This window comes from Paramormyrops kingsleyae, chromosome 5 (assembly GCF_048594095.1).
Source record: "Paramormyrops kingsleyae isolate MSU_618 chromosome 5, PKINGS_0.4, whole genome shotgun sequence".
Taxonomy (NCBI): domain Eukaryota; kingdom Metazoa; phylum Chordata; class Actinopteri; order Osteoglossiformes; family Mormyridae; genus Paramormyrops; species Paramormyrops kingsleyae.
Window position 1 is genome coordinate 12,274,765 of NC_132801.1, and position 17,958 is coordinate 12,292,722.

Sequence of the window (17,958 nt, forward strand, 5' to 3'; positions counted from 1 at the left end):
TTAGAGTTTTGTAATGATGATGAGTCCCTTAGTTCCCACTGACAACATTCATCTATTGCCCCCTGTCTTTCACAGGTGGAAGTGAAAAGAACATCATTTATGTGCTGTTTTTTTTTTTATTATTTTGTATTATTTAAAATTGCATAGAATTTAAAATTCTCAGGTGGAGATGGGGAACTGGATAAGCTCGTGGTCTCTCCAGAGGAGCTGGTGAGATTTTGGGCGTTATGTTTTATGATCCTTTAATGACGTCCCATGGAATCATTAAACACTGACTCTCCCGACTCCAGATGATTAAAAGAATAAGAATAATCCACTGAGCTGGTGATTAATGCCCATATCACAAAGCTCTGGTGACTGATTCTGCGAATACTTTGCACACTGTGTCATAAATTTGAACACTTTTGCACATTAGCCAGTGCAGAAGTAATTTGCCTAGCTGGAATTGTAATGAGTAATGCTGAATCCCAAAATGGGTAGCATATTGGAAATATGATTTATTTTCAATATATGTGTATTTCAATCTGGTAACCATTTAAATAGTCTGTTTTCCCTGTGTTTGGAAACAGATTTACTTTAATTGACTGGTTTGTTTTGAATGGAAGTGTGTTATTTTCTCCCTTTGTTCATGATGGACTCTACAGTATATGTAATCCTCTTTGTGCAGCATAATCCTTTAAAGATTGGAGGGGGGATCTGCCAATTACTTGCATCTTTTAAAGGGTGTAGTGTTGATATTAGTGGAGTAGTATAATCATTAGTGGGTAAAAAATGAACGCTGCATTGTGTACACCTTGTAGTGTACACTGCGTAATGAACACTACATAGTGCACACTTCGTAGTGTACAGTATATAATGAATACTGCATAGTGTACACCTTGTAGTGTACACTGCGTAATGAACACTACATAGTGCACACTTTGTAGTGTACACTGCATGATGAATGCTGTATAGTGTACACCTTGCAGTGTAAACTGCATAATGAACGCTGCATAGTGCACACTTGTTAGTGCAGGCTTTGTACACATTTCATACTGCACACCGAATTGTGCATGCTGCATGGTGTATGTTTTTTTCATCAGTCACCTCAGGCTGAACTCCCAAAATGAGCCAGCAGGGTGCCAGCAGACAAGCAAGAGCCAGACGAGGGTCTCAGTTTTCACTGTTTTCTCAGAGGAGGACAGAGAGGTTAATGGAAGGAGGAAGAGAGAGAATAAGAGTGAGAGCTTAATGTACAGGGAGAGCAAGATCACACAGAGCTTGTTTGGAGGATTCTGCCCATGGAAGCTGCACCTGTGGCATGTTCCCCTCCTGCCCTATTATGATGCCAGTGCCCCGTGCTTATCTCCATGCTTTATTTTGGCATTGAGCTCTGAAGCCGTGGTTGGTATTATTTCCCTGTGGTCTACAAAGCATGTGTGTTGCTCCTAACTGTAACCACACAATGTATAATTTAACACATCCATCCATCCATTAATTCCTCTTTGTAGTCATTTTTTTTCCTCCAATCAGTGCTGCGAGTCAGCCAGGCCCTATGGCAGAAACCTAGCTGAGATGCATATGATGTCACTCAGCAAGGATTGGACTGTTCTGCAGTGTAATGGCCTGTGTGATACCATGTGAAGTTTGTAGCATGTGTTTGATCTGTATGACTGGGTGCTTTTCTGAACCTTCTTTGTCGTCCTACTGGCTTCAGTAACAGGTGGGCACCTCCTGAATTTTTAACCTTTGAATTTTTTAACTACACAGACAACCCTCTGTCTCTGTATCAGCCTGAAAGTACATCCTGAGTGAAGACGGCGCTGCGCGTGGTGGCCCCCTTGGCGCGTGGCGGCCCCCTTGGCGCGTCCGTGGCCCCCTCCTCCCCGCATGCTGAACCTCGGGGTGTCAGGTGGCTGAGCCAGGATCCCTGCTGGCTTGCCGTCTGTCTCTGCCTGTTTGGCTCCTTCTGATGCTGACCCTGCGAGCAGGGTCATCAGCACTGCTAGGCCCTGATACTGTTATATCTGGGCAATAGTGCTTTGTCTCCAAGCAGCTAGGGATTGTGGGTAAAAAATCAAAAGCAGTCTTGGTGACCATTTAAAAATGTCACCACCCCAGTTAAACAGTATCACTTCATTCTTTGATAAGTGGTTATATGCTATGAATTATCACTATATAGCATAAAAATCATAACTGCTGAATATCACACGAGACCTGCATAATCTGCATTGTCTTTAATTGTAATTAATCTTCTCTTTTATCTTCACTGTTGGTCACATCCACAGTAATGTACCTGCTTTGCCTGCAAGATAGTGATGGGTCAACTACAAGTACCCATTAAAAGTTAATGCTTGTTTTATATGTATAATTTACTTAACTCATTAAACATTTACGGTGACCAAACCATGAGAAAGAGCCCTGTGCTGCAGCAGGATAATGAAATGTGAAAGCTGTGGACGGGTGTGCATCTTGTACTGTAGGCCAATTACAGGTATTACTGCACATTGTACTGCTGCAGGCTATGATCTTAGTGTTGCAAGCATATTTCAGTGTTGTTATTTTTTTCCTCCTGCTCGCCGGTGCAATTTCTCCATTTCTCATGCAACAAACCATGACATCAGAAAGACTCGTTTTAAAACTTTCACTGCCAGTGTTGCTGATGGGCTTCTCATATACCTCCAGTATACCTCCTCCTCCTCCTCACTTCAGGACATTTTTTTAAGAGTTGCGCTGTAATATGAAGCACTTTGGTACTGCCTGTGCACAAACCTTATGATCTTAGGTGATCAGGTTGCACGCCTGTGGGAAAAATATTACACTGGATTGATGGAGGAAACACACAAGCAATTAAGCCCCAAGTATCTGTTGAATATTTTAGTATGTCTATGATATAGAAAGCTATTACAACTGTATTTCTCAGTGATGCTGATATATTCTCTGTGTGCCTGTGTGTTTTCAGGATATAACGGGGGTACCTTTTTGCCTTTATTAATCTTGTTAAACAATAGGCACTTTTGACTGTTGGTGTTGCTAGGACAAGCATTCTGTGTTTTTAATATGCTCTCATGCTCAGGGACAGGGGGGCAGGAAGAAATTCTGGGGCCCGTGTAGGGCTGGACAATAATTCGATATCAATATATATCGCGATATAATTTTTTTCGATAACGGTGATACGATTTTTAAACACATTTCCGATATTTCGATATACATTTGAATATTATATATATTCACCGGCTTTTAAAAATGTATCACAAGTGCTAAACAGCGCGTATTCAAATCGCATTCGCATGGTAATTTGCTGAACAACGCAGCTGTGAAACGTGATCCAGGTAAAACTTTTTTAGACAGCATAAATAATATTGAAGCATTTGTTTTCAAGCAGACTGTTAAAAGCAAAAGCAACAAAGCATTTTAGACTTTGTAAAGAAACCATAGTAACCACGTGTATGATACTTTTCAGAGCTGCGTCAGAGGGAAATGACTCGTGAATTTAATTTTGACACTGGTTAGCTTTTTGTGAAAACGAGCTACAGTACACCCCGCAGGTTTTTTGTGATTTTGTGAGCGATCTTTGTGTTTTCAATGTTGGAGAATATAATTAAAGGTTTGTATCAAGAAACGACGGTGGTTTTTATTGTATACTGGTAAATCTCTGCTGTTAGTTGGTGGTATGCCTTTTGTTAGCCAACATGTATGTCGGGGCCGGCTCTACGCTGGGGCAACGCCCCCTTAAGCAAACGTCCTGCCCCCTTAAATCAAACTTTTAGAAGTTGAGGAAGAAAATAATAATTACCCACAAACTGAATATGGACAAGATTTACTACAGTAGCTGAAAAATCCACTGAAAAAGGCACAAACGAGATAAGTTTCACTTCTTGTTCGCTCTTTCCCTCCGCGTTCTGTTTGTGCGCGGGCTCACGCAGCACTCGGCAGATCCCCCACTCAGTTTCTCAGTAGGCAGGGCAAAGCGAAATGAGCTGCGTGATTGCGGAAGGTTTGGAGGAAACAGCAATCTCTCTCGTCAAAATCATAGTGACTAGTGAGATCATGGTTCGAATTATTTTTGTCTATTTGGGGGGGTCTTGATCGGGGGGTACTGTACCCCCCAGTACCCCCGATCAAGACCTCCCCCAAATAGACAAAAATAGCAGTTTGGGGGGGGGGGGTATTAACATTTTTCTTGTTGTTTTTTTTTTTTTTTAAGAAAGAACCTCACCTTGTAGGAAAATTTTATGTAAAACGATTTTAGACACCCCTAGTGTGGATCGTACCATTTGAACCACCTTGGCGCTAGAAGCAGCTTAGCCAGTCGGTTACGTCATTCATTCTCATTGAGCGACTTGTTCGTTGTGATTTCAAGATTCTTTATTCGTCACATACATAGTTATAACAAGTACAACATGTAGTGAAATGAACCCTGACCGATCCTATTTTTCAGTTTTATATTTCAAGACTCGGTGAATTGATTTTTTCTTTTTCATAACTTAGCCTACCCTTTTTAGTTTTGGTAATATTGGCAATAGTGAAAAGTGTTTTGTTGGGTTCAAATATGTTTGATATAGGCCATCCAATTAAGGTAAATGTCTTGTTTTTAATCTGATGAGGAATATTTTATTTTATTTTTTGTTTTACTTTTCAGTTTTCCCTCTGAGGGATTGCCACCTTATGTGGTCAGGGGCTTTGCGTGCCTCAGTGACCCTAAGAGCTACACCAGCAGAAGCTTAGCCTTCAGGTGGGACACCCAAGTTGGACAGGTCTTAGGGCAGAGGCCTGACAAAGTGCAATCCAATTACATGACAAAAACAGTTATCCAGAGCACCACCCCACCCCTTTCCCGCCTTTGTCGCCACCATGTGCCCCCTTCACATTTCTGTCTGCCCCCTCATATATGCATGTCTAGAACCGGCCCCAATGTATGTACATATTTATAGCATGCCGATCGCGTCAAACAAATCGCGGCAATGCCAAAAACCCGTGCATGTACATTCTCAGTTATTAACGCACATAAATACATTTCAAGCACATGCTAATATATTGCTGCCATATTGGTTTTCGGTTATCTCGATCATCGGTTATCTCGACGCTTTTTGGCAACCCCCTAGGCCGGCGACATAACCGGGTTCGACTGTATATGAATAATCAGCCTGTTCTAGTTTAAATGGAAATATATTATTGTTAATAAGCTGAGTCTGAGAGTTTTATTTATTTGATAGTTTATTTCACATTTCTTGTTTGTAAAGGCTAAATACAAATAAAAAGTGAACCTTTTTTTTTTGTACTGTTTTTATTTTAAAAAAAAATTATATAATTTTAATAGGAGGAGCCTGGAGGTATTATAGACTTTGCAAATTCAGTTTGCAGACAACCATTGTGCGTGTCCTCGGCAGTTTTTTCCTGAGGCTTTTTAATATTGTCCATATCGATATCGGAATTATATCGTATCGACCAAAATTAAGAAATATATCGTGATATAAATTTTTGCCATATCGTCCAGGCCTAGGCCCGTGACAAAATACCACCTTGGGCCCCTCCCCGGTACATTCTGCCAACCCCGGGGGTACCCCTTGATAGATTTCCTTGCAATTACACAACAGAAGTAAAGATCAGTAAACTATTTCTCCATCATAAATGTAGACATATGTACTGTATAATTCAGTCCAGGCCCCTTCTCCCTCCCTCCCCCCCCCTTATGATGGGGCTGCTCAGGGCAGTAATGTTGGTTCCAGCACATAGCTGATGTCAGTGACAGTAGTGTGTTATAAAAGAATGCGAAGGAACCGGAAGCCACGGGACCCCACACCGCCCACAGACCAGGACCGACCCTGACACAGGTGCCGGGAGGCTGAATGTGGGGGTCGAGACTCGTCAGTTTACAGAGACAGCGATATCTGAGGGGGCTGGACATTGAGTCTGGGCTTCTGTTTGGAATGGCTGACTATGACCGAAAACATGCAGGCAGGAATGTGCTTTTCACTCTCAGGCGAAGAATCGTAGGTGTTTAAAGAGCAGACCTGTCCATAAAGGGAAATGGTGATTATGTGCTTGGCTTTCCTGTGCCTGGTCCTATTACGGATTAAACCTCGGATCATCTACAGACTCTAATTGTAGATAAAGTCCATATCTCTGCAGCCCCAGCCGGAAACCATTTTTCTTGTTTATGAAATGACCCAACTTTCCTTAAGTATAAGATGACCCCCTTATACCAGTCTTTCCATTGGTTCGTCTTCCCCTTCCTCGTTCCTGTCGGCCCAGTCATTCAGCAGTCCTGCTGGATTGCCATTGTTCCAGGTGGCCATGGGGCATCGGCTGCCGAATTGAGTGTCAGGATCTCGGATCCTCCTCATCCTTGCGTGTTTCACATGGGGAGTGACGTCCAATCAGATCTCTGTACTTGTGAACAAGCTGAGATGCAATCAAGCTTGAATATGTCAAACGTCTTCACTAGCCATAGACATCCACATACAGAGGCTTTTATTGGTTGGGTGTCAAAAGTAATCAAACACTATTGCAACGATTGACGATGAAAGTAAAACCTGGAGAACATAGAACTTTTAAATGGATAGGCACTTGATTAATTGGTCCCTAGAATCAGTGATTGAACAGGACAGGCTTTGAAACTCTGCTATGCATATAACTGGTGCTAAATGCGTGCGCTTTCTGCCCCAGTGGAGCCGGATCTCTGTGTCACACAGCCCCCTGGGGCTGGTGGCCTTAGCAGCAGAAGAGTTTTTCTAAGCTGATGAAGCAGATCAACCCTGCCACTGCACAGGTGGTTTCAGGGAAAGTGTGGCAGAAGCCCCCCACCACCACCACCTTATTCAGTGACACTGCTAAGCTTCCAAGATTAGTCATGGGATAAATCTTGAGTAGATAATAGCCAGTCAAACGCGTGATTATGGAGCATGGGCAGCAATAACGGTGTTGGTAAAAATAGCATTTGCAAAGGGCTGATTTCTCATTTGCAATCATCCGCATACATTTTTAGCCTGGGCGACTATTAGTAAAGCTTCCAGCTCCTCACGCTGCCGAGATGAAGTCTTGTGGAGGATGGCAGAGACCCCAGTCGCCATCGTCTCGAACGGACCCGCCCTCTCTCTGCATATTTAAATCCAATTACTGCAGCTGTCTTGCTTGTGAGCGTGACTCATTCCATGAGGTTGCCGAGGATGGATTTCGGAAAACACTGCTGAGGAATCTGGCCAGGCTATTTGGCCAGCTGGTCCGCCTGCTGACTTTGTCTCGAGTGATCATATACTGTAACTTGTCTTCAATGTGCTCCACTCATTATCTCTGAGGAGCAAGAGGCCTTTTTAAAATATAATTTGTTAATAAATCACCTTGAGATGTCACATTGAAGCATGCAACTATATAAGAACGATGGACTACTAAATCGCTTTGTTTTATATCTACATATATTCTTATACTTTTGGATATCTCTTCCATGCAGGACCCAAGAAGCAAGCACAAGTTTAAGATCCACACATATGGAAGCCCAACTTTCTGTGACCACTGTGGGTCGCTCCTGTATGGCCTCATCCACCAGGGGATGAAGTGTGACAGTAAGTGTGCGCTGTCCGAGGGACATTCTTTAGGAAAAGCTGTCTGCAAGCTTCAACATGAATCCTTAAATAAAACTTCAGACATTCCACACTAAACAAAAGTATTATTTTTAAAAGAGACCAGGCAGCTCATGTTTCAAATATAAAATACAGATACTTTTTGCATACCCCATCGTGCTCTCGCACAGACGCACAGGCAAGTTAAAGCAAGCTTGGGTGTCACAGTGCCCAGTGGCCAGTGACCCTCCGATGACAGGCACAGAGGCTCAGCCCACTGAGCGACACACTGCGCCCCCCCCCCCCCGCCGATTTACTGCCACCGGCCACCATTTTAAAGCTTTACTGCAGCTGATAAACTCTAAAAAAATTATTGACATCATTTTGTTAGTATTCATTCAAAAGAATTAGGGAAAGAGAGCTGTTATGACCTCTTTTGAACAAGTAGTCTAGAGGGAAAAGGGGGCAGACATAAAAGATAAGGGAACTCAAAGTCCTGTCCAGGAAGAAGACCAATACAGAGCAGAGGCCAATCACCAGCCAATAGCAGAGGCCAATCACCGGCCAATAGCAGTGGGCATTTGTTTGGTGACTATGGTTTGGAACTTTGTGTCCCCTATGTCTGGTTTAGGTTTCTTTTTTCTTTCTTTTAGGTTTTTTTTTTTTTAATCTAAGCTGGAACCAGTTTACTGAGCCAAGCAGAACCATACTCTCCTAGTTAACATGTTCCTCTCCAAAAAAAACATATGTGGCTCCACATTGTTGTTCAAAATAAGCAGCAAGTGATGATGCTCATCATGTGACCTTAACGTTAAACCGTTTACAAACCGTTCAGTTTACAAGTGAAGATTCTGTATTAGTACTCAGTACATTCATCTTCAAGAATTATAAACATTATACCAAACGGTATGGCAAAGTACTGACATCGTTTCCTACAATACATACTTAAAAAATTCAAAATAAGGGCACAGATAAATTTGTTTATATTTGAAATATACACATTGAAATGATTTGATAGGAATTTCTGATTCCTAATCTTGATCACTGATAAGAAAAGAAATTACATTAATTAACTTGTTAAAACAGCTTTGACTCTCCACCAGAGCAGCCATTAAAAACTAATTATGGCCGCCGGGCCCGTTTAAAAGAAAATTATGTTGTGTATGTCAAATCACCATGGCAGAGGATGCAACTACATTCACATGTTTTGTTGTTTTTTTTTCTTCTTTTTTCAGCATGTTGGTTATATAGAGCAGTAAACAAATGAAAATGACAGTCAGAAATTCAACAGTCAGAAATTCATCAGTCAGACAGTCAGCTCTTTGGCAGATGGGCTGCCATCAAATAAGGCTGCTTAATTTTAGACTTAACCCTAATTTTCTGGTACATTTTCTGTGTGCAAGTGCTTCTAGACACGTCTACCACTTTCCCAGCTTCTCTTTTCCATCTATTTCTTCTTTTCCTGCTGGTCTTGTTACTATGAGCGTGTCTGTGTATTTGGGTTGTTCTCTCTGTAAATGATTGGAGAATAAGGATGTATTTGAGGTTCTTTAAGGAGATCAGAGGAAGGCAGAATCCATCCCCCCCCATAAGATCAGCCTTGTCAACAGTCACTTGCACGAGAGATCAAACTGACCAATGAATCTTAACTAGGGTCGTTAGCCCTCCCCCCCACCACCACCAATCTGCTAACACCTGCTGGCGATGTTCCCCTCTACAGCGTGCGACATGAACGTGCACAAGCAGTGCGTGATGAACGTGCCGAGCCTGTGCGGCACCGACCACACGGAGCGCCGTGGCCGGCTCTTCCTCAAGATCGAGGTCAGCGGGGACAAGCTGCACGTAACAGGTGGGCAGGGGGGGGGGGCAGAGCGCCTATCCCAAGCGGGTCTGTCATGCTGCTGGACTGGTGCATCTGTAAGCACTGGGCTAGGGGGTCATTCTGGGTTCACACAAGAAGCTGCAAACACCAATCAGGGGAAATTACATTGATTACACAAGATGAAACTGAAAGGGTTTCTGAAATGCATTCTGACCGGTTTTATTTGGATTTAGCCCCCAGTTCTGACTAAAGGGCAGTGCTGGAAATTTCCAGTCTGTACCCTGAACACCTGAACAGGCATGTCCTGGGTGACTGGTTCACGGCCTCTCTTCTCAGCAGTACTACGCCCTCTGCTCTATGTTCCTCTGGCAGGCATTGCCTGAAATGACTTTGAGTATAAATGCTGTTTATTTTCCACCCCCCCATATCAGACAAACATAAAGAGCCCCAGTTGGGATCTGAGTTGGACTTCCTCCTTTCACGTCCTGCGTGTCGACGCGTCCCTCTCTCGACATGCGGCCTTCTCCCCTAGTGCCGAAATCTGTGAGGGGAGATGAGATGCTCTCTTGCAATGTTGTAACAAAGGAGGTCGCTTCATTATCGGTGACGTCACGGCAGCCCGCCGGCACCTGTACTCTCCAGGATGACGGAGAACGAGCAGCGCCGTCGTGGTCTTAGTAAACTGAAAAAGAAGCCAGGTGTCCGCGCATCATGTTTGGATGCATCACGCCTCAATCATCTCAACACCCAGAAGAGAGAGCGCGTCTGGAGGAAGGCCATCTGCATGGTCACATGCAGTCACCAACAAGAAATGCGCCCCATAACTTACATGGCAGTCACTTTAAAGAGCATAACACACACATAAATAAATGCGATTCACCAAAACAGGCACCCGTGACTGGAGTGGCCCCTACATAGTTTATTACCTTTGAGTTATTGATTTTGTGGCGGAGGTTTCTCGCTTTCTTGCATCACATTTCCCCATTTCTCATTTATTACTAATAGAAGTGTCAAGCTGTTCTGATCTGGCATTGGCCCAGCCAACTGTGTTGGAATCATTATGGCCTGTGACATGTAAACAAAATAGAAGTTACAAATGACATATGCAGCCCAGGACCTTGCTGCAGTAGGTATTTGGGCTGTAGTATATTCTCTACATCATAGCACCCTTTTTCTTACTAGTCAAGGCTCCGGGGCTGCAGGCCAGTGGTCCCATCAAGAGCCCAGAGGTCTTTACTATGTTTTTTAATGATTATGTGTCATTTCGAGGCTTGATAGTTCTCGCGCTTGCCTGAATGGGCGGGGGCTGAAGAAGCAGGGAACACAGTGTCTTCATTAACACGTTCAAGAGTCATCAGCGTGATAGATGGATCTGGAGAGGCCTGCGGGGCCCCTCCCACCGTGGTGAGAGTGAGTCACGCGAGGACTGTCCTGTCACCAAGACAGCAAGAAGCCTGAAGCATTCTGTGGGCCTGCCTTAAAGGGATGTGTGGCAGCCTTAAAGGGATGGGTTTGTCGGGCCTATTGGCCAATGGTAACAGAAGGACCATCGCCAGATCACCACCGTGTTTTCATCGGTCCTCCTCCAATCTTCATCTTCATCCTTCCTCCCTCCCTCCCTTCACTTGCTTTTTGGTCTCTGGTGGGTCTGTGGATATATCTGCCCAGTCTGTCATAATCAGGACTCATGTGGCCCACACACTGCCTGCTTAAGCTTTGCGGTTGGTCACTTCTATTAATTGGTCCAGTTTGATCTGAGTTGGGTTTAAAAGCTCTGGAAACTAAAGGAGAAGAACTGTTTAGAGGTTTTTAACGAAACATCTGCGTAACATCTGGGACTTTGCATCCTGAGCCCACATCAGATGGAGGCCTTGTCCTCTTCGTGTAAGATAATAAAACTGACAAATTTCTTCGCCGACTCGTGAATTGACTCCAGAAGTTATTCAGCCCTTATTGTCATTGCTAATCTCGCAATATCTAAATGCACGGCAGCGGTGAACTTTTGACTGGTGCCAGAAGATTTCACCTGTCGGCTGGCTTGAGCAGTAAGAAGGACAGCAGGGCCCATAACTGTTCATTATCACTCTATCATGCAGCTCCTTCTCACTACTAAGGTCTCACTACCTTTTGTAGAGCTCCTGTTCTATCAGTCCCCCGAGGAATCTCCAGTGAAAGGTCAAGACTCTGGGTTCTGAAGCAGCCACACCCCTCAAACTGTCTGAAATGCAGAATTCTGGGAGTTGGAGACTGGAGGCTGCAGCCCAAAGGGCGAGAGAGACGTACGACAAATTGTCAACAGCATGTTTTTATTGATATGAGGGAGAAGCTTCTTGAACAACGGCCCTTGTTCTGGAGGCGTGGAGAACAGATGCGGGCCTTGTGCACGTCTGCCACGAGGCAGTACGCTCCCCGACCGCTCCCCATCTGTGCATTGTTCCCCGCGTTCTTCTACTTTTTGTCTGTCTGTAGAAACCGCTGTCACCACAGTTTTGGGGCGTAGGGAGCACGGACACAAAAGCATAACTGTAGAGCTGCCCCAGCAAGGGAGCCAGACTAAAGCAGGTCATCTCCAAACGATCGCCAATTATATGCCAGTGCTCTGTGGCTATAGATGCAGTGTGGGCAGACAGATGTGCTCCTTAGTCTGACATTTTTTGCTTGTGTTTTTGTCAGCCAGCACTTTCCCATGCACTCTCATCTCAGTACGACCCAAGGAAGCGAGATTTAAAAGCCTCTTGCATAATTTATAAATGAATGACACTGATTGCAGTGGCCCCTTCTCCGCACGCTCGCCCTTTCCCCGCCCTTCCACGCCGCTCCCGCTGAGCCGTTCAGGGGTTTACGAGATACGGTGGCCAAAGCGTTCGGCCTGGTCAGCATGCTGCTCCTGAGGCATCACTGCTAAGCACTGCTTCCCCTGATTTTTTCGAGCATCACTCATAAGTCTTGCACTCTTTAAGGCTAATTGGCCATTTGGTTTATTATGGATCCTGTGTAGGGTCCTAAAGTGACTTTTGTTTTCATGGAGGATGTGGGCAGCTGGGTTGGTCCTCTTTGGCCTGTCCTCAGCTATGGCAGGTTGGTCTCTCCACCTCCCGGCGGCTTTGGGGCGTGGATAAGGCAGTGTCACCTGCACCGGGACCTTAACGGCACACTGCAGCGGCAGAATTACCGGGCTTCTGTCACTCTGGATCATCAGCTACAATCGTTTTTAGTTTCCTCACAGCATGCACCTCAGTATCCTGTGCTGCCGGGAATAATCTCCATGCCCCCTCATGACCCTGACCAGGAGAAGCAGGTGGAGAGTTTGGTCTATTATCCCAAATTCTGAGAGACATTTATATCGTCTTATTTTTTTATTGCCTACCTCCACCCCCCCTCTTCGGAGGACAACTTTATCTTACATTAAATTCAAGAGGAGTGTGGCCGCTCCGAACTCACCCGTCCTATTTTTTCTAAAGCTTAGCTTTATACCCAACAGCCTGAGAACCCCCCCCCCCCCCCCCCTCCCGGAGAGGCCTGCTGACACAGACACTTCTAATTGCCGCTTGTTTGTCCGGTGAGGGACACCAGGAGAGGCAGCTGTATAATTAAACCCGCAGTTCTTTTTTTCCCCCGTGGCCCCTCGTTTTCACTGCTTTCGGTAAAAGTCAGTCAGCCAGCCTCCTTCTTATGCTCCAGTTTCACACCCCCCCTCTGCTGTCCTCCAGGGGGTTTGCTTACGTTGCCTTTGAAGACCAGGTAAGAGTGAAGTCTTCCACTGTTTTTGGATGATAGTGAGTAACCTGGTGATCTGAGACTGGAAATAATCATCTGCCCAGGATAAAGGACGGCGTGTTTGACGTCCACGCAAGTCAAAGGCCGCTGGTCCGGGTCACAGTAGGGGGTCTGTTTTTGTGCCTATGACAGAGGTACTTAGCCTGAATCCCTCCAGCCCTATTAATGAGTACTGAGATTTGCTTTAGATAATAATAATAATTAATAATAATAATAATACTACAGTGATCCCCTCCCTATCGTGGAAGTTGCGTTCCAAACCCATCAGCGAAGGTGAAAACACACACACATCTCTCTCTCTGTATACGTAATGGAATATATAAAAATAAAAATATATATATTCTTTTCATCCTTCTTGATGTATCGTACCGTCGATTCATTCATGGCGAGCGACGTCCGCGTAACGATTTCCTTCCCGAAGCATATCAGGAGTATTACCTTCTCCTGAATGGTCAAGGTCTTCCTCTGGCACTTAGGCTCACTACTATCAGAAGGCTGAGAAGATGCAGGACGCTTGGGAGCCATCGTAGGGCTTAAAACAAAACGAAAACAATCAGATCACAAGCAAGGTACACGATACGCAGAGAACTGTGACGCGCCGGGGAGAAGTATGCGCTATAACGAGGGCGCGATAGCTGAACCGCGATATAGCGGGGGATCACTGTAATAATAATGATAAATAATAATGATAATAACAAGAAGAAAAAGAACAAGAAGAAGAATAATGGAAATGGCTGCCTGGTCAGCAGGCTGAAAAACAGCGGCCTATCAAAGCCCAGGAGGATGCCTGGAGGATGCGTGATAGAGGGCGGTGCTCATGGCCGGCCAGTGACCTTAAGCCAATTAAAGAGCCTGTGAAGTACAGAGAAGCCAGACCCACCAATCACATTAACTCACTGACAGCCAATGAAGACCAACTGTGGCATCCAGTCGCTAATTTCCCTCAGGACGGTGCAGATCTCTCAGCACAATCCCTCAGTCGTTTGCCGTTCAGTAAAAAGCTAGCCTGTGCCACCACTGCAATTATGGGAAATGCATCAGTGACAGGAAGCATAAAACAGAAGCTGTTTGATCCAGACTTTATTTATCAATGTCCTGGTGATTTTTCTAGAGGGACTCATTCTGTACTGTCTTATTGCTTATAAGCTTTATGAACCACATGAAAAACATCATGCTGGGAGTCAGGGCCCTCTAAGATACCATCTCGTATAGATGGATTTGCTTTGCCATCGTGGAGCATGTGAAATTAATTTGAGCAGACTTTTCTGTTCAGCACATGTAAGCACATTCTTTCTTGCTTGTAAGGGGTTTTGTGTGGTGAAGTGGTGCTGTGTCTCTTGAACTTGTATGGATGGGCAGTCTGTATGGAAGGGCAGTCTTTGTAAGGATGGGCAGTCTTTGTATGGAAGGGCAGTCTTTGTAAGGATGGGCAGTCTTTGCAAGGATGAAACCTGCATCTGAATGCCTTAGAAATATGTGGACTAAAACGGAGGGGAGCCCTTTATATATCTGACTTTTCACAATCATCTGAATGAAGTGCGCCTTCATGTCAAGGACACCAGCAAACTGCAAAAGAGTGGCGATTTAGAGAAATACAGGTTTTATAATGTGTACGTCATAGACACCCGCAGTGTTATTGTTTGCAAAGAGCTGCATGTTTTGGGGCGAACGACCCTGCCAACAGATTTTAGTCAACCTTTCATTAACAAGTAATATTGGAAAGCAAACCAACTGGTTCAAATAGGCAGATGATGTATGCCCATCATCTATGAGGCGTTAGCCACGTGATTGGTGGCTGCAACGCTCTGCTCTCCCAGCCAGCCAATCCGCCGATGCGCTAGAATGGCAGCGGATTTACGGGCCCAATATCTGCCTCAGCTTGGTCCCTCCCCATCAGTAAGCGGCTCAGACAGGGCTGTCAGAGGGGGATTAATATCCCCTTGTCATCGAACGCTTTCCATGATAAAGACTCCCACACAGAATTAAGGAGCTGCTGCAGGCAGGTGCCCGTGGGGTTTGTGGTGGGGGGTGGCAAGGAGCCACACAGGAGTTACAGTCCGCAGGTGACACTCAGGCCCCCGGGCACAGTCATGCCCCGTGCCCTTTACGACAGCATCTTTCTCAAGATTGAGTAAGTGTTTATCGAGGGGAGCAGAGTGAAATTTAAGAGCAATAAAGTTGCAGATTTATATATATGGGACTTCTCTGCCGGCTCTTGAACTGCTGCATGGGACTCTGAAGTAGAGTCTTCTGTGTCAAAGGTGTGACATCTCCTGGATGGAGGATAGAAGCTCTCCAGGAGGTCAGACTCTACAAAAAGGATAGGTCCTTCACACCAGCGCATATCAGTAAATGATCTCCCCTCCCCAAAGCCCTCCGAGCTGATGCATTACTGAAGTAAACGACACCTGAAGTAATAGAGTTACTCCCACAAGTGGCCAATTTGCTTCACTGCCAGACTGCTGGGATGTCATTTAAGTTTTTTTTTTTTTTTTTTTTTAGTACACATGAATGAACATGAGTCTCATCATGTGTGCTGTGCTGTTGCGCAACTCTGCCACTTCCTTCCCTGCTTGCTGGGTCGGCCTGGGGGGGGGGGGGGGGGGTTGGGGGTTTGGTGGCGGCTCTGTGGCCTTTTTGTAGAAACCTTCCCTGACTCACCCCTTCACCGCGTTGTGGTGGCGGGCGATCGCAGGGTGCCATTAAGGCATCTGTTCCCTGGTGACGTCTCACGCATGTCCAGCTGCGACCAGGGGGGGGGGGCATCCCTCCTGGAGGAGGGGTCTGCGTCGAAGGCTTGTGGGTTTCCAGTGTTTCCGGATGGGCTTTCCACGGTTTGAAGCATACTGAGGGGAGAGAAGCAGTATCCCGTCGTAAAGAAAATCTCCCCTCCAGTTCTTATCACTGTGTTTTCTGTATAGAGTCTAACAAATTGTCCATGTGAGCCCATTTTTGCAAAGTGAGTCAGAAGGTGCTTTGGTTGTGTGGTTGTGCATTTTTGTGTTTTTCAGAGGAACTGAAAAACAGAAAATGAAGAAATGAGAATTAAATGAAAATTCCTCAACCTCTTAAAGGAATGTAATTGAATGATACCCCCCATACCTCTCCGGTGCATGGGGCTCTCTGAGTTGGGGCTCTGAACCTGATCAGAAGGTTGCCAGTTCAAATCCCGTGATCAGCAGTGGTTTCACTGTTGGGCTCTTAGCGAGGTCCTTAACCCCAGTTGCTCCAGGGATTGGCTAACTCCGCTTTCTCAATTGTATGTTGCTTTGGATGAAAGCGTGTGTTGTATAAATAAATGTAAATGCAGCTCTTTTGAAAAACGATCTTTTTGATCAGCGTTAACTGGCATGGAATGTGACGAGCTGACGGCTGAACCGGGAGAAACTCGATAAAGAGCATCTGGTGTTTGCTTTATTTCTGAACGCGGTTTGCTTTTGAAAAGAGGCGGATAAGGGCCAGAATGTCGGGGGGTGGCGGGGGGGGGGGGGGGAGGCCAGGCTGCGGAAAAAGGCCTGCATTAATATTGTAATATCAGAAGCAGCTTGGTCTCCGTTTTAATCCAAGGCAGGGAAATGAGAATCAGGCACTCCTGGATATCGTATCCAAGCAACAGCAGTAGGGTAAACCCTGCTGTTTGTGTCCTGCTCTGTCACTGGACAGTGGGGACAGGCAGTTTGCATGAGTTTACCTTAATAAAGCCAGACAGTAACAGACGAGGGCTGCTGCCAGCCGCAGCGGAGCATATGGCACCAGCCGTCGTCGGAGGCGCGGCGTGACATATCGGGCTGCCTTTGGCCAGGATTCTGACACTGAAGAGATGTTGATAATCTTCCCCAATTCTGAGCTACATTTTAAACGGTCTGTCCCAGAATAAACAGGAGGCCCACACTTGTTGTGTCGTGAAGAAGGCGTGTAAGACGCCGGGCGGCCATGCGGATTGTGAAATACGATAATCTGTGTGCTTTTTGCTGCAGACACCAATCACCCTAGGCTGAGTCCCTCAGCTGCTTGCAGTAACAGATCTGAAGCTCTCTGTCCCCCCCTGTTGGTCAAAAGTGCAGTTGCAGCAGCTGTGAGGAATTCATTCATCACCTGTTGCTATTTTAGCATGATAAAAACGGGAAATATCGACTGTAATTATTTTAATTATGATTTTCAGCAATCCTACTAATGTGTTTCAATATTTGCTGCTTTTGTCATTTTCAGCATATCATGCAATAATTATCATGAGCGCAGGTTTGTGTAAATGTGATGTAAACACCTCCAAGCCATTTCTGGGCCTTTTTTTGGGGATTTTTCTGCTTTCATGCCTCTTTCCAAACCTGTTCACCAGTGGCTCCCTTCATCCTTGCGTGTGACTCTTTTTAAAATGGAGGCCACCTTCCGGTACCTGGAAGCTAGATCATGGCGTTGAGTGATTTTTTTTAAAGATGACAGCAGACAGATTCGTTCAGAGACGGTCAGCAATTCACACACAGAGCATCATTTTGCAAGTGGCTAGAGATCGGCTTTCTGTTAGCAGGACGTTCACATGCGACTGCAGGCATCCACAGCCCAGGCCTCAGTCAGCTTACTGCAGAGGCTGCCTGTTACAGCCTTTCCACTCTTTCACGTCGTGCTTTTTCACCCATCATTCACAGCAGCCTCTTACTACAGTGATGAACTGAGCCAAGGTCTTCTTTCTCTTCATTGTTTGGGAGGCCGCCTTGCATCCCTTTCAACATGCGCTCGTTCTCTAGAGACTGAACCTTTACAGCTCCCGCTCAGCGTTGATGCTTAGTGTCAGGGTCACATATTGAAGTCTCAGAAGATGCTGTA

At 45.4% G+C, this 17,958-nt stretch overlaps 1 protein-coding gene across 2 annotated transcripts in view; it reads left to right on the forward strand.

Moving 5' to 3' along the window:
- prkcaa (protein kinase C, alpha, a) overlaps nt 1–17,958 on the forward strand; it is a 151,990-nt gene that overhangs the window by 90,711 nt on the left and 43,321 nt on the right. For both annotated transcript variants that reach the window (XM_023820852.2, XM_023820861.2), the window contains exons 4-5: nt 7,430–7,541; nt 9,259–9,387. In XM_023820852.2, coding sequence (XP_023676620.1) covers nt 7,430–7,541; nt 9,259–9,387 — 241 coding nt within the window. The remainder of the gene's footprint in view (nt 1–7,429; nt 7,542–9,258; nt 9,388–17,958) is intronic.